Consider the following 23,279-nt stretch of genomic DNA (forward strand, 5'->3'; position numbering starts at 1 on the left):
GTGCTCAGGGGCTACCAAGGCACAGATCATTTTATATATCAGCACCTAGCAACTGGCAGATGGAGTGAACTTAGTGCAGGCTGCCAAAGCTGATAGGACACTGCAGGACTGCAAAATGAGCTGTGATGATTCCCCTGCTGAGGCCAACAAGGGAGACATACCTCATTAAGATGCAGCGCATCCTTGAATGCCCGGCCACACTTTACAGCAGCAAGTTGCTCTTTTGCAAAATATATTTACAGAGCTATTGAAAACATACCATTTGGAAGCAAATAGCTGCAAAGCAAACACACACCAGCTTGGCAGTAACAAAATGTATTTTATTAGAGCATCAAATACAAGTAAGGCACAAATTAAATGGCTGTATAGTTTCCAGTTCAGATGAGTAACATTGCACATTGAAGCAGTGGCACAGACACAGTATCGTAACATGGAAAACAATAAGGCCTTTGTATGAGACGTGTAGGCTATTGTTGCTATTGATTACTGCACGGACATGCTGGCAAAACCACATAGTGAGTCATCAGGAATTCTGTCCATCTCCTTATTAGTATAATACCATAACGCTGCACTGCATGGAGAGAGACAGGCCATTAAAACGGCACCTGTGGTGAGGGCATAAACATGTGTTCCTCATAAATATCCATCCTGAAGACGACTACAAAAAAAAAATCCCCACCTCTTTTTCTACATGCAGGTAGACGAATACTCTCATTACAAATCCCCTTCGTGTCTTGAAGGAAAGCAGAGGTGAATGTTGTCCTTTATCTGCTTTGATGTGGCATGTTCGAGGGTCCCTGGAGGCCCTTGGCAGGCTCTTGCTGCTGAGACTGCAGGTACTGTACAAACACACCAATCTGCAGCTCAATGTCACCCACCGCCTTCTTAACAGTCTGCTTATATTTCTCTCATCGATATCGCCTACCCTTTTTTCCATTATTTCGCATCACATTACTAACCCTTATTCGTCCACAGCTTAATTCTGTAAATTACTATTTATTGCATTAACCTGCTGATGTCACCCTGCCTTCTCGTTATTAGAAGAGAAGCTGGATTAGTGCAGAACGAAACTCATTTAAATACTTTAATGCTAAAACAAAGGAGGGGCAGAGAAGATATGAAACAGAGGCAAGAAAATAAAGAGTTAGAGACACTGAGAACAAGAGCCGCGAGAAGAAAGAGAGACAAAAGCGAGGGAGAGACTCCTGGGACGGACCAACAGGGCTGCGGCGAGTGGAGCTTAATTTCCCAACACCATCTGTTACCAGTCCCTGGATTGAAAGCTCCACTTATGTCAAACCTCCCACAACAGGAGAACACCGCAGAGTCTTTTTCTCGTCTGTCCCCAGTAACTCGCGCTCCACACCTATGTAGCATACTCTATCTTCCTCTACAGGGCAAGATAAGACACTTAAGATGAGATAATCTCAATCTTAAAGCAATTTTCCGGCTCGTGGCGAGGAAAAAGAAAACCATGCCGTGCTGGAAAAATATGCTCAACTTTACCAGCTCACTGCACACGTAATTAGTGGAGTCTTCATACAGGAACTCAATTCTGTTGTGTCGCGGTCCAAATGATCTCGATAAACTCTCTGTGTTTAATCTTTGCCGACTGGCACAGATTAAAGGAAAAGCCCACCGGGGCTGCCCGGTATATATAAGGCTTTCTACTGGGAAACAAGAGCCCATGACACAAAATGTGTCAATGGAAGTGGCTCCAAGGTACTGCCCCCCCCTCCCATCCCTTTTTTCCCGGTGGTGTGTACACTGAGGACTCCGGTAGAGAAGTGTCTGACCTACATTTAACAGTGCAAAGGCATGGAAATATGTCAAATTGCAAGGTTGAACAGAATTATATACATTATGTGGAACACAGAGCTTGAGCGTGGTCCCTAACTTGTAACATGTTACATCAGATTGGACAAAGTAGTTGCTGCACTTTGGATAATGCTATTTTGAGGGTAGAGGTTGTCATTTTTAGCAGTGCATTAGTGCCTGTCAGATTGCATTTTCCTTGTTGTATGCTATTATTCATTACTTTAAAGTGTGCACTCAATCTGCCATGAGGAGTTTTCCTCTCCTCTTTAGCTTCTTGCAATCATTTCTCCTACAAGAAGAAATTCTAACCACACAAGAAAGCGAGACACTGGCGCAGAGGCATGGAGTGAGGGTAACCCTGAGGACTGAGTATTTCTTGGCATTTTAATCACTTCATTTACAGTCTCTCAGGGTATTCTGATGCAAATTATCTGAAAAGGTCACACTGCAAAGAGGGATATCTATTCTGTTCCAAATGGTGTTTATTTATAAACAGGCCCAAACACTGACTAACCTGTGTATTAGTATTATTTAGTCGTCACTGACCTTCATATAAAAAAAAGGTTTTAGATCGAAAAGAGTTAAAATACCTAATTTGTCAGGTGACCACCCTTTTAGTAGCAGCTTCAGCACATCAAACCAGTTTCATATTTTAGATGAAAGGAGCCCCCATGTGGCCACTCGTGTTACTACAGCGAAAGCTTTCTAATCAAACAAAAGCTGCTGTGAAACTACATATGCGCTCACCTGCCACTTAGGTACATCTGCTCAACCGCTTGTTACTTCAGATATCTAAGCAGGCAATCAAATGTCAGGGACCCAGTGCACGTACACACAATCAAGAAGACCTGACGTGATTTTAGTGACTTATAACCCAAATAAACTTTTATTACAAGCAAGGTATGCAGAAGAGCGTCCCAGAACACACAACAAACAGAAGCTGGAAGCAGATTGGCTACAGCAGCAGAAGACCGCAGCAGGCTCCCACTCCTGTCAGCCAAGAGGAGGAAACTGAAGCTACAGTTTGCACAGACTTTACAATATTAGCAAAGAAGATGTCTTTATTTCTGCTGTGACATTTGGATGACAGGACCAGACATTTCAGGTCCCTGAGAACAAAGTGAGAATTATTTAAACACCACAGTCTACCTGATTATTGCTACTGTGCACCGATCTTCTGATGACTACTTCCAGGAGGAAAACACTTTCAGGATGTGGTGAAATATCTCCAAGGAATGTTACCAGCACCTTGTTGAACCTGCGTCATGGAGAATAAGGGCAGATTTCAAGACATAAAGGAGGTCCAACCTGGTACTAGCAAGATGTATATAGATTTTTGCAATTTATGTAGTCCTATGTTGATTGTCTTATGTGTAGCGCCATGGTCTTGGAGGAACATTGTCTCGCTTCACCGTGTACTGTACCACTGCACATGGTTGAAATGACAATAAAGCCACTTGACTTGATGTACCTAATGAAATGGCTATTGAGTCAGGTTTACTGCCCCTGCATTTAGATTATTTACATTAAAATATAAAAACTTTGCATTATTTAATGAGTTGTACAAGTGAATAATTGAAGAAGAAAACAAACAAACGAAAAAAAAAAATCACTTTTTGGCTGCTTGACAGTAATGTTACAGCAAAGCCACTGGATGTCACCATCAACACTGCGTGTCATTTAACTATGTAAATATGTAACTTGTATTCATCATATTTACTGCACTCACACTGGAAAACTGGCCCAGAGTCCTTAGTAATGAAATTCGCAGATGTCAAAGCTACAAATATCAGCTTTTCCAACAGCTTCTACTCAGCAGCCTACAAAAACACAGCAGGTCATTCGGATCAGAGGGCTGGCTGCCAGCTATCTGACTTTTCACTCCTCCAGTGTTTTACAGTAACACTCAAACACCTGCTGGCTTCTTTCAAAGTCTAGAGTTTAAAAACATATGGTGAATTAAATTCTTTCAAAAACATAAACCCAAAGACATTTTTCCAATTTTTTCCAAACTTTATTTGATGACAATATACAAGAACATCTTGAGCACGGAGACCCTCCCTGGCTGTCTGGGATCACTGTGGGGAAGAAAGAAAAAAAATCAATACCACAGCAAATTTAATTTAAACTACAGCAAAAGAAAACCTCACAGTGAGTTTCCGTAAGTTAGAAGACAAATGTTCACAATAAAAGTTGCATTTTTTGTTGGGAAAGTTTAAATTCACACTTGAATGCAGTCCGAGTAAGACATTTTACTTGACAAACATAATGTCCAGAGTACAATTCACACATCGACAGGCTTTTAGTTGAGCTTCCCCACACAAAACAAGCTAAAACCCACATGCTACACTCTGCTTCTATTAACTACAGATATGCACTATCAAAGCAGTCTGTTCAAATCTAAGTCAGAGTGGGAAAAGCCCACTGTAGCAGATAAAGTGGTAGAATGGGCTGGAGTAGTGGGAAAACACATAAGCTGGGAGTTTAAAAACACCATTGTGGGGGGTGAAAGACACTGAAGGAAAACTGCAGGGAAAATAAGGAATGACATGCACGGCAAAGCTCAGGTCTATCAGCGTCTGATGTGCAACACATTAGCACACCATGCTTGTTCTGCTTCTATACCTGCAGACTGACACTTCATTTCTGCAAAAGAAATCCATGGAAAGCAAAATCAAGAACAAAACATGGCACAAAAACGATGTTAACATGTTGAGAATTGAAACGTGGAATAGAAAAGAGCTCTGAATGGACCCAAGAGTTTTGACCAAGGCCAATAAACAGCACCACAAGCATGGCTGGACAGTGTCAATATTTTCCTGGCCAGCTGTGCTGTAGCTATTCCAGATGCAGTGAATTGGACTGAAACACCGTCCAGCTGGGCTGCGACATTCAGAGATCTATTCTGTGTGACTGATGCCAAAGAGGGTACAGAAGTATGCAGGGTTTCAGGAGATTACATAATCATTACTAGTACATTAAGTACTACTTTGATGTATTGTTTGGGCGATCTCCTCGCAATGTTAACAGGTTTATAACACTACAACACTATTAGTTTACAGTAGTACTTGTTAGTACTAGGAGAAGGGATGGGTAGTATTTCGTATTAACCGGTGGGGTCAGATCCTTTCATATTGGATGACTCGTGTACATCCAAAGACAAAAGCACTACAGCTTTGGTGAAAAGATGGATCAGGGAGGGTGCAAAAGCAGGAGTTACTGAGCTACTGAATGTAACTCCTGGATTATCTGCACACTGCACTTAAGTCTATTTCTGGAAAGCATTTACCTTCTACAGTTTCCGAAGATAATGAGATATGATTGGAAAGATGACAAAGGAAATTAAAACAGCAGAAGAGTTGTGGAAAAACAAAGATTAGCAGGGTAGAATAAAAGGACAGGTGTGTAATGAAAATCAAATAAAATACAGAGATTTCACAGTAGCTTGGATAATGGTCGAGCCCATTTCCCTGTGGCAAACTATGAGGGTGGTCAATGAGTGCTCACGATACCTTTTTGCCAGCAGCGCCAACACTGGCCTTCTTGACGCCTCGTACTTTCTTCATTCTGTTCTTGCGTTCTTTGCGCTGTTTCCTGGAGGTCTTCTTCTTCTCATAGAGACCGTGCTGAGGACAAAGACAAACGCATTTTATTTTACAGACTGTAAAAGAACATGGAAAACCTCGAGACTGTGACAGGCTTTTAAAAAAAGACCTGTCAGAGTCAGAGTTATTGCGGTTTATAACTCTGGCTACGGTTTATATTTTGTAATTAGTTTTTCATTTTATTTCATTCTGACTTTTTATTTTTAATTAAATTTAGTTTCTAGAGTGGATTTTCTTGTTTCAGTTTAGTTTTTATTAGTTCAAGTGTTAGTTTTTGTCTCTTTAAATACTACTGTATGACAATCACATGTCACAGGCAAAATTTAGGAAACTCAGTGCAGGTATAAGACTTAACAGACTCAATAGACACATCCTTTTTAATAACACTTATCAAACTAAGAAAGGACATTTCCTCTATATTCAAGGGCTGCTCTGCTAGAGTTCCACCAAAAACTTAAAATCAATCAAATCCATGTAAAATCCAGTATCTAGTTTACAGGAGGGCTGAACAGATTCACCATTTAGCACTTCTTTATCAGAGATAATACTATCAATATTACTAACAGGAACACATTTTCTTCTTTTAAACACAGGCTACTGGAAAAAATGAATTAGTGGTAGTTCAAGGCATCATTAAACTGTATGTCCACCTAATGGCTCTGACCACATTGTTTTTAATACTCTCTGCTCCACTGCATCCCATACTTAAGATGGAGATGTCACCAGAACCGATTCTGAAAATGCAACATTGTTTTGTTGCTGTAGATCTTTTTTAGGCAGCATGTGTACTGAAGCTCGTCTATCCTTACATGCTGAAAAGGACAGGAAACCTCACACACACCCACAGAGGGCACAGCAAAACACTAAATGGAAGACTGGGACTAGTGCAACTAGTTGGGGGTACGGAAGTACTTTGTGATGCTTCCTTGATTGGTTGCCATTTTATTTGCAGCAGCTGGCTTTGCCACTGTAAAATCAGCTATGGTCCATGGTATATGAATTCTTAGCCCTAATGCAATGTAGCCAACATTATACCTGTACCACGATTAGGAGGCCACACAACAACCATCCTAATAGTTCAGTGTGTGTTAACAGACTGTTAAAAACATTTCAATAAATGGTCTGCCACAATCAAATCAGCTTGATTTGTTTAAATACATGGGATAACCTTTTTCCTCCTCCACGGTGCCATATTGGGTACAGAGAATTAGGTGTCTGGTGATACTGGTTTCCTTAATCTCTGGTTTCATGACTCAAGCAGGGTCTTCATGGCAAGGTGCTAACTATTTTAAAAAATACATATCCTGATAGGTTAATAGAAGCCCCATCATTTTTACTTTCTATATCTCTCCAACATACTGCATGTTTATATGCAGCTACATGCAGAATATCAGCCAATATCCCTGTCAGATTTTTTACTCCCTAAAAACATCAAATCTGGTACTAACCTGGCTCTAGGTTCAGGATAATAATAAATACTACATCCTAATGTCATCAAAAGCTCTTCTCGGGTAAAATAATAACATAACATTACACTGGAAGTCCAGACTGTTGCAGAATTTGAGACATGGCTGACAGAACATGCATCTCCTGCTCATATATACCAATTTCAACAGACAGCTCTCTGATCTTTGTATAGCCACTCATGTTGACACTTGGCAAAGTTATTCAAAACTCACCCTGGCCAGTCTGTGCTTGGGCTCATTCTTCTTGGCATAATCTAGGGAGTCGTACACCATGGCAAAGCCTGTTGTCTTGCCACCACCGAACTGAGTCCTGAAGCCAAAGACGAAGACGACATCAGGGGTGGTCTTGTACATCTTGGCGAGCTTCTCCCTGATTTCAGTCTTTGGGACTGTGGCCTTGCCGGGATGGAGGACATCGACGACCTACAGAGAGGAAGGGGCAGGCGATTAATGTGTCTTGCTTCAGGACTAGAGCTTTAGCCCGAGATGTGATCAACTGAGAACATGTGAGCCCTTACCATTTGCTTCCTCTGAAGCAGTCGGTTCGTCATGAACTTGCGGGTCCTGACTGTTACAGTGTCGTTCTGAAGACGGAAGGAAATTATGCATTAGCAACCAGAAAACTGCTGTACTTGTAAGAGTCTCATAATAGAGAAGACAGAGGCTCATCTGTCTCACCCTACGAACTATGTTGACATAATATCAGTTAAGTCCTCGACTCTCCTAACGTTTACACGGTGTGCTAACTTAGAAATAAAACAACTAATTGCTGTAAAGCCTATTTCTGCCCGTTACTGAAGTGTTCCTGTGGTACTTTAACAAACATGCTAGCCTAACGTGTGGGCCGCCATTAGTGTAATTATGCTAACGTTAGCTGCCATAGGTAGGACTGTAAGCTGCGCTATTTTGTGTTTATTTACTAAATTAACGGATTATCTACGCGTATTAATGTGGCCATGTGGTGCATAGAAATCAATTTACAACGACTGGAAAGACAAGTGTAGCCGCTGTTGTGTGCAATATGCGGATCGACCTCAGTCAGACTAGCATCCTGACGGTATCTCTGAAATTTCTCTAAGATCGTTTCACACTACAACAATATCAACATTTTATTATAAAGCAGCTCTAAAGGATCACTTGGTCTGAGAGAAATGTGTGTTGGTGAACGGATGGCCACGATGATCGACAGATTTTACTCGCAATTTTCACCACAAGACTCACCATCTTGACGCCGGCCTCGCTCAGGGACGTAGAAAAGGAGGAAGGACCAGCAGGCAACCGGATTAATGCCTGCACAAAATTGAGCGGGCATGTTACTCGTACTGCCTGATGGAAAAGATGAAATCGGCGAAATTTAATTTTTTTCGGTTTCTAACAATATTTAATAAATGTGAAAGCATCTTAATTACGGTACAAAGAAATATAGCCTATTATATGATACTTTTAAAGCAAAAATCAGAACTTTCCTCACCATAAAAAACATTTGGCCTTTGAGGTAAAAACTGTGGACGTTTGTTTCTGCCACTTAAGAAATTGTTTTTCATCGGAAAAAATACTTTTTTTTTTTTTTTAACCATTGACAAATAAAAATTCTTGTTGCTATACAAAATATCGGGTTATTAAAAAAACTGGTTCTTATCTCAAAGGTTTAGACCATTAGCTCAAAATTTTGACTTAATTTACATTTTAGATTCTCCCAGTTTTTAGTAATTTTCGCATTGGTTTAAGTAAGTCAGTCCAACAAAACTTGTTTTCAGTGGAGGAAACAAACTTCTAGAGTAAAATGACATAATGAACAACACTTCTGGCAGTTCTTCAGTTCAATAGACATTAATTCTCATTTTGTAGTCTCATTCATTTTAGAGGATGGACAGAAAACACATAACACAGCTAACAACATAATAAGGAAACAAAAGAAGCACAAGGTGCAGTTTTGTTTTTTTAATACTGTAACATACTGGGCTGAACCTTTTAGGTAGGACCAAATTGCTTTTCGATGAAAGCATTTCATTTCCAAACTGCACTGGAAAAAAGAACACTATAAGTGCAGGTTTTTGTCAGGGTAACCTCAAACGCACACCTCTTTTGGAGCTTCAAGATCCATCCACATTAACAATGCCCATCCCCTTAAAAAAATAAAAATAATAAAAATAGGGGGGATGACAATATAGTTTTTGCATATTCATATATGGTGTAAAATCGGGGAATAGACTAAGCGTAGAGCTCAAACAATTTCCAAACACAGTTTAAAAAGAAAGATTTTTTCTTTTTAAACCAAGTATAGGTCAGATTTGTTTTTACACGTGCATACATATGTAGTCATTGAAGAGATTATCAAAGAGCAGTAACAGGGACAGGATGAAGTCCATCACCCTGCCCTTTTTCAAAGATGTAAACTAAGTGGTGCAGTGTTGTTGGTGGTAATTCAGTATCCTCCCTCTTGTTTATTATGCGCTTTTGAAATAGAGCAATCAATTTACTTATTAACGTAAACACCAACAAGACACCAAACACCATTTCTTTTTTTAAGAAAGTACTTCACATTCACTATTGTGTTAGATGGTAATAGGTGCTTCGCTAAACAACACTCAATGAATAAAAGACAGGAAAATGTTTACAGGGGTAGTCAGATGAGTAGAAAGATCAACTTCTGCGCACCTGTTTGCACGAGTGTGATTCTGCCTCTCAAAGTTGCCAAAACCACACACACAGGAAAAATAAAGCCCCCAAAATCTTGTTTTTCCTTTGTTACGGAATTTTATTGATCTTGCAGCAACAGTGTCCACTGGCATTGGAGTCTCATTTAAAATAAACGTCATTTAAAAATCAGAACAAAAGGTTACAGTAAAATTGGTTTCAAATTTGTCTCTCAAAGCATAATATTAAGCCCTCTTTGTGAAACTGAAGTCACTGGAAAGAAATCTGCCGTGTAAATTATAATGCCATAATGTAAAGACTTATCACGAAACATGGCCAGAATTAATAACGGCAAAAAGAAGAAAAAAATAATAATAATCCGACAGACATCAGAGGTTCCAGTCTTACTGAGAAACAAATTTCATGTTGAGTCATTTACCGAGTTCAGAGCTGCTACTTGGACAGAGTACAATTAGCAGGTATGAATATGATTTGTGCTGTTAAAAAAAAAAAAAAAAAAAAAAAATAATAAAAAAATAATATCATTTGAACATAATGAGTGTGCGGTACTCTCACATTGCCAACTTCAATATCCCATATTTACCATTGCACTTCCAAACTTCACAGCTGTTTGAGGAAAGAAAAATGGCAAAGAAAATAAAAAGTATTCCTTTTGCTCAATTGCCAAGTACAATGTTACCTGTTCAATGTTGCAGTGAAAAAATAAACATCTGTTGGAAAGTACAAATTGATGACCAGGTACCTAGTTACTGCATTTCATGTAAAGTAAGGCATGGGCAGGCGTGATTCATGAGGTGAACAAGGTAATCTAAAATGGGTTAAGGACACTGGGGGACAGATTTGATTACAGCATCCATCAAGCCTGATGCAAACAGTGTTTTCTGGCTGCTTAACAGTTCCAACAAATCCACGGGCTTGACAGTGCTCATATCCAAACAAATTCACTCAGTACTAAGAAACCGTATTAAAAAATAAAATGCATATAAAAACATCTGGATTATTTCAAGTTTTCCAAAATCTTGTATCGCACCAAAAACACAAGCGGGATATTAACCGTTTCCATGTTCTTCTAAATGTTTTTATCTGGTTTGGAAAGCTCCCAGCACATGGTGCCAAGTATCCTTCGATTTTATCAAATTATGAATGCAGAGCTCCTGCCAACACAACAAGATCAAAGTGTAGTAAAAAAAAAAAAGTAATTTTTTTTTGGCAGACGAGAAACATGAAAATAAAAATCACAGCGAGGCCACGGTCGTGATGAATTGAGTGGCTTTATATTGTTATACTGAAATGTAACTAAAATCAAAAGCTCGTTTGTCAGTTGCCAGGTTGAAACCTTACATAAGTGGGAAGTACAATCAGTTTTTGATTAAAAACAGCTCAATCGCAGGCTAAAATTCATTCTTAAAAAAAACAAACAAAAAAAACCAACAACAAAAAAAAAAAACCAACCAAAAAAACCAAACAAACAAAAAACAAAACACATCTTGGAAATTGGAAACTTATGCACGCTTGTGTTGGTAATGAAGAGTGAAGTCTTGGAATGGCATGAAATCTTCACCTAATTGAAAACACAGCATCCCTTTACAAACCATCACTGGAAACTAAAGAGTCCAACTGATAATAATAGACTGTGGGGCTTTTCAAGTAGTTCCAAAACAATTAAACAAAAATCACTGAAATATCATGCTAACAAAGGTCTACAAAACCAAAGACTGTGAGGAATTTCATAGGTTTCGATTGATTCCGAGGCCAAGACTAAAAAAATAACCACTTCCTCTCCCAATTTACGTGGATTATTACCCGTTTTACGTCTCTGCTGGGGGACTCTGGAGAAATTGGACTAATTTGTTTGGGCATTCTGGGGGACGCTCCCTTGTTGTGAAGTTAATTTGTACTGCAACTGGTAACCATGGAAATCTATTCAAATAAACCGAGTTTCCAGCAATGGCCACACTGTACCTGTATGATAGACTGAATCCCCATGGTTTACACACAATACATCCAGCAGTGAGACAAAGAGCTAAAGAAGATGGCTGCCATGAGGGCTCACGACATTGGTTTCTACAAGCCAAGCCACTGGCACACGTGTTGCCAGGTTATTTCCTTTTGCTGGTGTGGTTCCAGTCGGTTAGATGTCCATTTCGAACTGAGCATCATCACCTTGAAAGCACAAAAAAAGGGAACAGGACAAGTAGGTATTAAGATGTGTCTAGAAGAGGCAGATTAATTAATCAATATGTGGAACAGTGAATAATGAATAGGCTACTATCTTTTACCAGTTGTAGGCTTGCCATCGTGGTTGTTGACGTGGTTGTTGGCTTCATTCTTCTGGTTCTCAGTCAGGACATTTAGGCTGGTCACGCCAGGGATGACAGGCAGGTGAGCCGGTGGAGTCTGGGCAATAGGAGAATTGCGCCGATCCAGGAGGAACTTGCGGTCGTAGATAATCCGGGTTCCTGAAACGGGACACATCAAGTTTCTGCTACCTTTCAAAGAGATGGCGAATATGGGTGCAGCCTAATTTGTTTAAAGGCAAAAGCCTGGTCTTCATCCAGAGGGGCCAGATTCAGGCCAAGTCAACTATAAGCAATAACATTAGTGAAGCCAACTTCCTGCAAATGCTTCCCCATTAGGTTCAGTATGGTCTCTGATTACCAGAAAGACACTTGCTTAAAGAGTTTCCCTGTACACACTATTGTCTAATAATTTCTGAATAAACGTACTAAAATCTGCAGTCTTGATGGCCATGGTGACATCACAGTATTTGCATTCTTGGCTGACTCAAGAAGCGGTTTGACCTTTTTCCTCTTCTCCATAGCAAGCAAACACAGGTGAAACTAATAACATTAACATCAGCTTGTTCACAATAACAGCAGCGCAGGTCAGGTTGATTTCATCAGCAGCACCTGTGTGACTGATCAAATCAGCTGAGCTTCTTCAAATTTTAGTTTCACTTCTTCCTCTCAGGCGTTTTCTTCCTGCTTCCAAGAAACCCCATTCTTAGGGGTTTCTTAGCCTAAAACTAAATGTGCATTTAGAGTGTAGTTGAGCAGTTTCATTTCACTGTAAACTGACTGTCCTTTTGTGGTTGTAATGCTTAATACAGACATTTCCTGTACAAACCGTTTGCTGATAATGAAAGAAAAACAGTGTTGTGTAATACTGTGCACTGTTTTTGTGGAGACCTGTAATGTAAATGTTCCTCTCTTTGCCTGTATCTGTGCTAAAGGCCATAAATGCAGCAGATGTGACAGTTCACACAAAAAGGTCCAGATATATTCTTATAGTGCATCTTTGAGGTATTTTTGTTCATTTCCCCAAATAATAATTAACTCAATTCAGCAGCTACATACTGAACATAGCAGATAGAAACAAAGTATTGATCCAATATTAATACTATTGATATTAGGATTTATCCACCCACTTCTAGAAATGAATGCTTTAATAGAAAGTCTCTGTGGAAGTACTATTACTATGCAGAATAAAGCATATCAATGACGCCAGTCAGGCAGGAAAATTGTGTAAAAATGTCCTTATTGGAAAGGATCCTTTAGTCCAGGGATGTCAAACTCATTTTACATTGTGGGCCGCATCACAGCCCATTTTGATCTGAAATGGGCTGGACCTGTGAAACTGCCCTTTCTGCAACTGAAAACAGTTCAACTACACATTTAATCCCCGAGAGATATAAATATGAGAAATACAAACAAATGTTCAATTTCAACAATATTTCTCTGTTTCTCTGCATGATAAAGAAATGCTGCTGTAGTAAATGAAAGAAATCTGTCAGCACAACTCTTTGGGGATAAATTGTAACAAATAAATGTGGAAAATTACAGAAAGTTCTGGTAGCTCATTGCCCATACTGTGCTATAATTACAAAACCAACTTTCTGTTCATTTACAGGACTTGTTTTACTGCGGACCTATTGTCAAAACATTTAATTCGTTGTTTATCTGTTACTTAATCACTTTGTACGTATACACTGACAAGGTGGAGATCTTTATGTGCAGAAAAAATATATAAAACGTATTAAAATACATTTAAAAGTTCAAAATTTATGCACTCTTTCACATTTTCCAACACCATCCAGTGGGCTGGATTGGAGTCTTTGCGGGGCCGATTCTGGCCCCTGGGCCTTATGTTTGGCACCCCTGCTTGAGTCCTTGTTGAAATCACACATCCAGTATTATGAACTGAAGCTAAAACATATGGAAGCTTGTTTCTGCCACTGAAAAACTAAACTTCTTGCGATCCATAAGTCAAAATATCGACTTAATAACTCATTTTGAAGTTAGTAAGTTAATAAGTCAAAACTTTGACTTATGCATGAAAAAAAAAATCCCAGTGGTGAAAACGAGCTTCCACAGAGACACGCCTTTACCTGTAATCTAACGATCATCAGATTTCTGTTTACCACTGCTGGCAAACATAACACGTACACCTTCTTTACACACAGTTTCAGGTAACAGTGCACTAATGGAATCTCTGCGTTGCCAACGAGCCAATCAGGAAGCAGCTAGAGCGCACGGGGGCGGGGCTAAGCTTTGTTTTTGTTTTCATCTGGATGACAAGGCAGCCTAGGCCAACACCGCCAGGAACAGTTGAAGCTTAGCTGAGACCACAAGCACCACCTCACTCCAATAGTCCCCTCTTTCCCTACAAATCGACGACAAAGCAGGCGAGCTGCCCTCTCACCTCCAGGAGTGGTAGAGAATAAAGTGCCTCCGGGGGTGGTACAATAGTCATGAGGTAGCTGCGTTGTGTCGTTGATCAACACCGTCTTGGTCGGGATGGCCCTGCTCTCGCTAAGCTGACGACTGGTCGACATTTTTGTTTAGCGCCGATTCGGTGACAAATCCAGCAGCTACAGAAAACTGGGGTGTTTGTTTCCCGACGGACGGTGGAAACCCGGGCCGTTCCCCACTCTCTTATGTCTTCCCTAAAGCTTTCTTGTCTCTCCTTTCGTCCTCCCAGCCGTCAGCACCGTCCCCTCCCTCAGCAAGGCAGGAAGCACGACAAGCTGCGGCCGGATGTGAGGTGAACGGTGCGAGGCGTCACTGTCGGTTGAAGCCTATTTTTATACGTTAACAGGGAAATCTGTATGTTCTTCGGAAATCATGCATGCTGACAAGAAATGGTGTTTCTGTCATGACACATAAAAAAACAAAACAAAAGGGGGGACATGGCTACACATGCATGTATAATTTCCTCTTTCCTTGCTAAAAGTGAAAACATTAGCTCTTATTTTATGAAAAAGGGTTTAATAACAGAATAGGAAATAGTTATAATTAAAATGTATTAAATAATTATAATAATTCTTAAAACTGAGTTTGGTGTTGCTGTAAAATATACACATCCACGTTAATTTCTATTTTTAAGGTTGCTAAAGAGGGAAGTAAGAGAAGGATGGCAGCAAACGTGTTTTACAAGAGGGAAGGTTTACAAGATGGTAGTGAGACATGCTATGATGTATGGTTTGGAGATGTTAGCACTGAGAAAAATACATATATATTGGACAATAGGATGTTTACGATGGAGCTGGCAGGCAAGAGGAAAAGAGGACATCCATGAATCTTGTCCTCAGAAACGATTCATGGACGTAGAGAAGGAGAACGTGCAGAAGGTTGGTGTGATAGCGGGGGATGTGAGGGAGATGATCTCCAATACGAGCAGTTGGAAGCTTTCTTATAGATGATCACGTTGGGATTATCTACTCCATTTGCCTCAGAATTAAAGTGTAGTCGGAAGTGGCATTTTAAATCAACCTTTACAAAACACAGATATACCTTAAAGTTTCTGTATGTAAGCTGTTTCATACAGGTTGCCTCTTACATCCTCTGTGGATGAATGTCTATATGAAGGAGTCTGCGAGAATAGAAATAGAGAATAAAAGCTAGTAAAAGCACTGTTTCTGGGTGCATCACTAGTTGGATGGAGGGCAGCTGGCAGCTGTATCTGGTCATAATGGGTCTGCTGTGTTAACTTCCTGGAGCTCAAAGCAGTTCAGAAGGTGTAGCATCAGTGGTGAGCTGATCCAATGTGAATATGATTGTAAGGTCACCTCTGAGTATGTATGTGGGCAGTTAGCTGAAAGCATTATCTACAGATCAAAACAAATATAATGGCAAGGCACTTGGATCGAAAAAAGAAAGGGCAGAAGATGAACTGGACAGCAACAAGAGCAGGAAGCTGAAGCATGATTGACAACTAACAAGAAATACTGGAAGGACCTAAGAGCAGTTTGTAGTTATTCGTGCAGTTTAGAGCTCCACGCCCAATCCTTTATCTTAACTATGCATATTCTTGTATGATTCTTTTTCAAAAGAAAAGATGATTCTCTATGTGTGCGTGTGTGTGATGCCAATAGTTTCCATGTTTGAGAGTGTGCGGGGTGAGATTGACATAATTTTTGTCAACAGAGACTGGATGTTTGTAAACTAGACCAGACAGACAATAAACTAAAAATTCACCAACTATGCATCTGAACAGCCAGACCAAAAACAATCTACTGGCAAAATGCTTCTTGCATGGGTCTGCATGGTGAGGCCATCTTGTTCCAATTTGGGACCTGTAGATGGCGTTACATGGACTCTCTGTTTCCCCCTTCCAGCAGGTTTATTGCAGAGGAGGCATGAATTGAAAGTAGGAAATATATAATCATTAGAGCTTGAGGTCATCAGTTCCTCCTGCAGATGAAGGGGCACTCAGCTAAAGACATTTTTTCCATCTCCCGACAGCAGAGAGGAAGAGCGGTGCCTTCAGACACTGCACAGGTGTTTTTGTTCAACGTTGACCTGTTTGTAAATTTATGCATGGTGAGGTATCCGCTTCTGTCTGCTTACTGGATTTGAGGCTATCACTTGCACTCCTGTTGCGACTTTAATTGTTTGTGCATATATTTGCACATTGTTATATTTGTTTAACCTGCGTTGTTGCTGCTTTGCTTGAGTTTGTTGATGGGCCTTTTTTCACATTTAACATTAATTCCACATTTAAGTGGAATTTGGAATACATATATTGAGAATCGAGATTTAGACTCTGTTATCAGGACTGTTTTGTCAGGGAACATTTTTTTAAACCACAAAAACAGACAGCTGACATCATTTAAACTCTTAAGTAAGTAGCTAAAGCTTGAAAATGAGAAGAAAACCCTTAAGTTAGCAGGACTGTTTAAATATTTTAAATGAATGAATCTTTATTTTTTGCACAAATTTAATATATTATGTCAGTTTGTGAATGTGAATGTCTTATATCTTATATATGTTTCATATTTTTTGTATAAACTCTCAACCTTTAGTACACATGTATCCTGGATAATATTGTTAGCACTGATGTTCACAAATAAAGTTCTAGCTTGTTGGTTAATAATAATGAAGTTCAATGGGTGGAATTTTTTTCTTCTGTTGAACCCAATATTTCCAATCGCCTGTGAAGGCATCATTGGCTTAGTACGCATGCGCGGTGCCCTCGGTGACTGACAACGCAGCGCGACAGCCTTGCGCAGACTACCGACGCCATCCTTCACCCAAATCCAGCGTGAAACAGAAAGCCAAACGAAAACATGAGCTTCTCGGTAGAACAGAGGGGAAACCAGAACTCCCTGGGCTACCGCTTGTTTTTCAGTAAGTAGGAAATAAGCATAAGTAATAACGTTTCGTCTTCATTCTCTACTTTTAGGACTCTCTTCAAACGCCACCGGCTAGCCGCAACCTCCCACGTGTCACTTATTCATTTGTTTTCGCATGTTCCCTTCAGTCATATCAGTGAAGTGTGTGTATTTACATATATCCTTGCAGTAGGAATTAATATAATTTTTTAAAACCGATAGTAAATTTAATCTCTAGTCCAATAAACTGGCCTAACCGGTTCTTTCGGTTTTGCCCTGTGACATAATAATGATGATGGATCTGACATGAAGTGGCGACCTAACAGCTATATACCTGGCTGTACGTGGGAGAAGGAAGTTGTTTTTGGGCTCACTTTCGCACGATGTTAAAATACCTGCAGACGACATAAATCCTTGGAGATGGAGGGACAACGCCCTCAATGATTTATAACAACCCCTGCTGTTATTGATTGTGGGTCAAAGTATACTTAGTCAAGGCCCTTGCTGAAATTACTATCAGCACATTATAATCTAGTGTTGTTGTTGTCTCACAGTTTACAGTTTTTATGGCTAGATTACTGCAGGTTTTTCATTAAAGCACGTTCATGCCAGCTGCAGTAAAGAAGCACAGTCCAGCCTTTGTAAGCAGGGGCCTCCGAGCAGGATATGAATGACTTCATTCAGCTGAATGCTGTCATTGAGCAGTTTGTATTTGCCTGCCGTATTCATACAATGTTTAATCTTTGTTGCAGAAAATGCTGAAGGGAAGTACATCTCACCATTTCATGACATACCTATGTATGCTGACAAGGGCCAGGTAAGCCACCTTTACACTGTTACGTGTGTAAATATGTGTGCATTTATAAGATCAGCCCTCAGGATGAATTTCACCTGCAGCACAGGCAGCGATGGTCAGCTGCTTTTTTTTTTTTCTGCAGTAGTGAGGCAATAATCGATTCGCAAGGCAGTGGCCTTTACTCCATGTTCTCAGTGCTGTGTCAATACCTTTTGTGATTGCTGTGAATTATTTATCTTATCTGCCAGCAGCACTTAATTGAAGTAATATCTGAGCATGAACTTGGATGCATGATAAAAAGTTTAGAATTGTCTCGCTTAAGTATGTATAAAAAGAACTTAAAATAACTTAAAGACAGTTCAATAGATTTCTTTCTGTCTGTTTTTCAGAACATCTTTCACATGGTTGTTGAAGTGCCAAGATGGACAAATGCAAAAATGGAGGTAAGACTGGTGGTGCGCAAAGTGCATTCTTTCTAAAGGTGCAGTTGATTGACACAAGAAGGAACACAAACACAAAATATATATACTTTTGAGGTGTTTTCACCCACTGAGTGTAGCCCTGACATAGGTGTGCGTGAGAATGCAGATAAGATATTACATGCTTTTTAATCTAGTGCAAAGTCTGTGCAATACCTGTTTGAACCAATAGGAGAATAGTGCAGGTAATAGTCCAGCGTATATAATTTTTCCATTAGTAGACTCCTGTTCTTTGGGAGAAGGGGCAACTTCAGACAATGATCTCCCTTGACAAGGACAGTTTCCAGTGTTCCTGCAGTTTTAAATGATGGTTCTATTAAGAGGAAGGCCCTATATATATATATATATATATATATATATATATATATATATAAAAAAAAAAAGAAGTTATCCCCCACTTGTTAAAACATGAATTAAATGTTTAACACATTTTTTGGAAAGCAGAGTTCAGTTTTACTAGCTCACTCAGACTGGATTGCTGCCAGACCTGTTGCTTTTAGAAGTCACTTAAAGAGAACCTGTCTGACAGAGCAACATGTCATGCCATGATCTAAAAAACAGATGAGAAACAAAGTCACTGATCTGTAGCAGTCTAGAGAGGGTTACAAAGCTATTTCTAAGGCTTTGGGACTAACCAAGAATGATGAGAGCCGTTAACCACAAATGGAGAAAACTTGGAATGGTGGTGAATTTTCCCAGCAGTGGCCACCCTACCAAAATCACTCCGAGAGCATATTTTCTACTCATCCAGGAGGTCACAGAAGAACCCAGAGCAACATCTGAAAAAACTGCAGGCCTCACTTGCCTCAGTGAAGGTCATAGTTCATGATTCAACAATACAAAAAAAGAGAGAGATTAGGTAAAAATGGCATCTATGGCAGAGTTCAAGGAGGAAAGAACAAAAAAACGTGCCTGGATGACTTGTTGTAATTGATGGAACTGTGATTTCAACTCTCAAACAGACAATCCCGAAGAAGAATGCCTCACACAAACACACCAGCAAGTATCCCAAAAAGTTGACTCCGTTCATCGTTTTCGGTGGGAGAAATGTTTTGTCACTCATCAAGATTTCTCCATAGCGATGTTTAGGGCTCATTAGCAGTTATCACAATCATTTGATTGCAGTTCTTGTTACCAATGGTGACAAAATCAGTCATGAGGTTTAGGTGGTGATTACTTTTTCACACAGGGCCATATAGGTTTGGATAGCTTTCTTCCCTTAATAGATGAAATCATTCAAAAACTGCATTTTCGAATTACTCAGCTTATCGTTGTCTAATAATTACATTTATTTGATGATCTGAAAAATGGAGATGTGACAAATATGCAAAAGGAGAAAAAAAATCAGGTTTTTTCACTGCATCGCTTATAGTAGTTTACTTGTTAATTTCCTGAGCTAGTCATTTCAATACAGTAATGAGCTGCTTCATAATATGAGTCTGTGACAGTGCTGTAAATGTTTGTGCGCTCACTCCACTGTGACAGTGTGAAGTCATTGTTGCTGCACTGTTATATTTTTCCACTTGCCAAATGTTTGAGTGTTACGATCGCTGTAATTTCTGCCGTTAAAGCGTTTTCCCCTTGGGCGAGAGATGTGAGCACATCTCTAATGAGCTCCACCGCGGACATTATCTCTGCACCAGTTAATCTGTAGCATTTCATTAACTTGCTGTCATTCAGCATTTACAGAATATTTCCCCTACATCTTTATTTGTCAGCTGCTTTCTTCTGTTCCCTGCTGAAGAATCTCCTAAGCCTCTTGAAAGTCGCCCTCATTACTCCAGATTTTCACCACAGGAACTCTGGTTGCAAACATCTTTACCAGGATCTCGTCTTAGCATTTAAGAATAAATTTTCCCTGAGTTTTGTCATCATTAGTGACTTTTTGCACTGTGATGAACTCTCTGAATTCTGCATCAGATCTTGGAAGATTTGGCTTGAGCTTATTCCACAGTGTATTTACTGTGGCTAATGTATTGTTTCCCAATTTGGATAGCTGTATTAAGAATTATTGCTTCTAGCTGTGAATGTTACATTAAGTTCATGCCATCTGCCAGGAATGAACTTAATATTAACTGCATTAAAAATCAATTTCTTTCAGATTGCTACAAAAGACCTGTTGAATCCAATAAAGCAGGACGTTAAGAAGGGCAAGCTGCGCTATGTTGCCAATGTTTTCCCACATAAAGGCTACATATGGAACTACGGAGCCATTCCTCAGGTCTGTATTTTGTTCAAAAGAGCTGAAGTATCCACATTAGTAGATTGCTTGAACAGTGAGTGATTTAACTTCCTGCTTTCATGTTTTAGACGTGGGAAGATCCGGCACATAAAGATGGAGACACTGGCTGCTGCGGTGACAATGATCCCATAGATGTCTGTGAGATTGGCAGTAAGGTGCAGTGCATGCTGATGATTTTGGGATTGTGTTTCATTTCATAAATGGATAATACTGCCAATTCTGTGAGTTCTTCTTTGTTACTGAAAATTAACCATGAGCTGGAACATCCTGTGTAGGTGTGCTCCCGTGGTGACGTAATCAAAGTGAAAGTCCTCGGCATCCTGGCCATGATCGACGAGGGCGAAACAGATTGGAAAGTGATTGCAATCAATGTCGATGACCCCGAGGCCAGCGAGTTTAACAGTAAGCACCTCAGATTTCTCAGTTTTAGTTTTTCTGCATCAGAGTCATGAACTTACGATGATGATGATGTTGTCCATCATTAGACATCAGTGATGTCCGGCGCCTGAAACCTGGCTACCTGGAGGCCACAGTCGACTGGTTCAGGAGGTACAAAGTGCCAGATGGGAAACCAGAAAACCAGTTTGCTTTCAATGAGGAGTTCAAAGACAAGGTCTCCACCTAACACCTCATTTAGCTGATAAATCATTTTCTTAAACACTTTGTCTGCATTTCCTTCTTCCTTGTCAAACTTAGCCTTCAGTTTGGGAACTGTCAAATTAGTTCCTGCATGTTCAGTTGTAACAGCTTTGATTACTTTATAATTACTATTACACTCCTACACTCAGTTAAGTAGTTACTGTTTTATGTTTCAGGACTTTGCCATTGAAGTAATCAAGAGCACTCACAACTTCTGGAACGCCCTCATTTCCCAAAAAGTTAACGCTGGTGAACTGAACTGGTAAACTGTGACTTTTATCAGCTGCTTTTAGAAGAAATGCAAACTTGCAGCCATTAATTTCTTGAATATAAGTAGCCACACTTACTATAAATCTCTATATTATCAAACAAAACAGCAAAAACACATGCGTCTCAGCTGGCAACAGCCCTTTCTGCTGCTCTGCAGATGAAGCTACTGCTGCTGTTGGTGAGGTAAGACTTTTATCCCTGCCAGATTTTGCAATATAACATCAGAAATTTCAACTTTGGGCCTCTTTGATGGATTTTTCTTTCTTTCTTCTTTCTATTTTTTTATTATTATTTTTTTTTAAGACATTCCCACGTGGAAAAGAAGAGCCTGTCCCCTCGTCAGGTAACATTTCATATAATTGTGTGGATGCCCTTTCATCATTCAAACTTTGAACTGTTCCGCTCCCTCTGCTGAAGCATGCTGTATCTTTTGGTGCTCATAACTTTTATACTTTTTCAGATATTAAGCTTTTTATGCCAGTTTTTGGCCCATTTTGCTGAGTGGGACCACATTATCAGTGTGATCACAAGTTTTGCTTGCCAGGCTGAGCCATGTTTTAGCTCAGTGAGATGAGCTGCTGTTCTCAGACTGGGAGGCCCGGGTTCAAATCCCGCTTATGGCAACATTTCTTTCAGTTAACAGTTAAACTTTTTTAACTCAATTTCAGCTTTTTCACCCCTTTTCAGCACAAATCCCAGCTTTTTCAGCTATTGAGACTAGGAGGGCCAGGTTCGAATCCTGCTCATGGCAAAAAAAAAAATTTCACCACTTTTCAGCAACAATTTCTCTGTCTTTACCCCTTTCAGTAGAATTTCTGGCTTTACCCCTTTCAGTAGAATTTCTGGCTTTTCACCACTTTTCAGCAAAAAATTCTGCTTCTTCACCTGTTTTCAGCAGAATTTTCAGTTTCTTCACCGCCATATAACTTTTTACAAGTTTTCAACTTTTTCAGCTTTTTCAGCAGGAAACTTCAGCGTTAAGGCATCCACACAGCATTTTCGCAGGAAATGCAAATTTTTCTAGTTGTTATGATTACTTCTGAGGTTGAGTGCTCAGATGTGAGATTTACATGGTTGTTTTCATTCGCAGTTGATAAATGGTTCTACTATGAGAAGAAGTAAAAGAAGACCTTCAAGTGGACCAGGAGGAAAGCTCATCTCTCACAGGAATACTTGAAGACAGACTTGGATTAGGAACCAATGGGATGATGGGTGGTGGGGTCTGGGTTTACCTATCTTCTTGTAGATGGAGAAGAATAGTGATACTATTGATCAATAGTAATGATACTGTAGAGAAAGAGAGCACTTATGTCATGACCAACGATTTTTCGCTTATTTAAAAAAAAAAAAAAAAAAAAAAAAAGTAATCTCTTTGGAGATGTGCTGTAATGAACAAAGTACAGGTACTGTGCCTAGTAGATACGTGTGTCCTGTCTGAGACTGAACTGCTTTAATAAAGCTTCTCTGGTTAACTTATCGTCAACGTGTGACTTTGGAGTCATTAGTGTTTAGTTTAGACCAGTGGTTCTCAAACTGTAGGGTGTTATAGTCGCCTGATTTTCATGGAAAGATGGAGCTGAAACAATCAGTTTTTTAAATTAAATTTTTTTTTTTTAAGAGTTCTGCTTTTTTTTTTTTTTTTTTTTTTTTTTTTTTAATTGGGATCTGGCTTCTCAAGCGGCGTATCAGAAAAG

The 23,279-nt window shown here is 39.7% G+C and overlaps 3 protein-coding genes across 5 annotated transcripts; 1 reads left to right on the plus strand and 2 right to left on the minus strand.

Annotated features, from left to right (window-relative positions):
* Positions 1–3,810: 3,810 nt before the first annotated feature.
* Positions 3,811–8,387, minus strand: rps24 (ribosomal protein S24). 3 transcript variants are annotated; one of them, XM_005456587.4, is made up of 8 exons: positions 8,361–8,387; positions 8,111–8,215; positions 7,408–7,473; positions 7,103–7,312; positions 5,331–5,444; positions 5,108–5,110; positions 4,444–4,464; positions 3,811–3,896 (listed from the first exon to the last, which is right to left on the minus strand). In XM_005456587.4, the coding sequence occupies exons 1-7, from the start codon at positions 8,370–8,372 to the stop codon at positions 4,459–4,461; spliced, it is 516 nt and encodes a 171-aa protein (XP_005456644.1). In that variant the 5' UTR covers positions 8,373–8,387; the 3' UTR covers positions 3,811–3,896; positions 4,444–4,458. The 3 variants fall into 3 exon arrangements, with proteins under 3 accessions (XP_005456644.1, XP_003452000.2, XP_003452001.2); XM_003451953.4 differs by lacking the exon at positions 5,108–5,110 and having other exon boundaries at positions 3,820–3,896; XM_003451952.3 differs by lacking the exons at positions 4,444–4,464; positions 5,108–5,110.
* A 1,239-nt stretch (positions 8,388–9,626) lies between these two features.
* On the minus strand, positions 9,627–14,579 carry eif4ebp2 (eukaryotic translation initiation factor 4E binding protein 2). The gene is made up of 3 exons (XM_003451954.4): positions 14,249–14,579; positions 11,827–12,006; positions 9,627–11,710 (listed from the first exon to the last, which is right to left on the minus strand). The coding sequence occupies exons 1-3, from the start codon at positions 14,379–14,381 to the stop codon at positions 11,679–11,681; spliced, it is 345 nt and encodes a 114-aa protein (XP_003452002.1). The 5' UTR covers positions 14,382–14,579; the 3' UTR covers positions 9,627–11,678.
* Positions 14,580–17,008: 2,429 nt separating this feature from the next.
* ppa1b (inorganic pyrophosphatase 1b) lies at positions 17,009–23,063 on the plus strand. The gene is made up of 11 exons (XM_003451951.5): positions 17,009–17,175; positions 17,912–17,976; positions 18,345–18,398; positions 20,536–20,655; positions 20,745–20,831; positions 20,952–21,078; positions 21,162–21,289; positions 21,492–21,577; positions 21,693–21,768; positions 21,889–21,928; positions 22,676–23,063. Exons 1-11 carry the CDS (start codon positions 17,115–17,117, stop codon positions 22,705–22,707), a joined length of 876 nt encoding a protein of 291 aa, XP_003451999.1. The 5' UTR covers positions 17,009–17,114; the 3' UTR covers positions 22,708–23,063.
* The last annotated feature ends 216 nt before the right edge of the window (positions 23,064–23,279 follow it).

This window comes from Oreochromis niloticus, linkage group LG13 (genome assembly GCF_001858045.2).
Source record: "Oreochromis niloticus isolate F11D_XX linkage group LG13, O_niloticus_UMD_NMBU, whole genome shotgun sequence".
Taxonomy (NCBI): Eukaryota; Metazoa; Chordata; class Actinopteri; order Cichliformes; family Cichlidae; genus Oreochromis; species Oreochromis niloticus.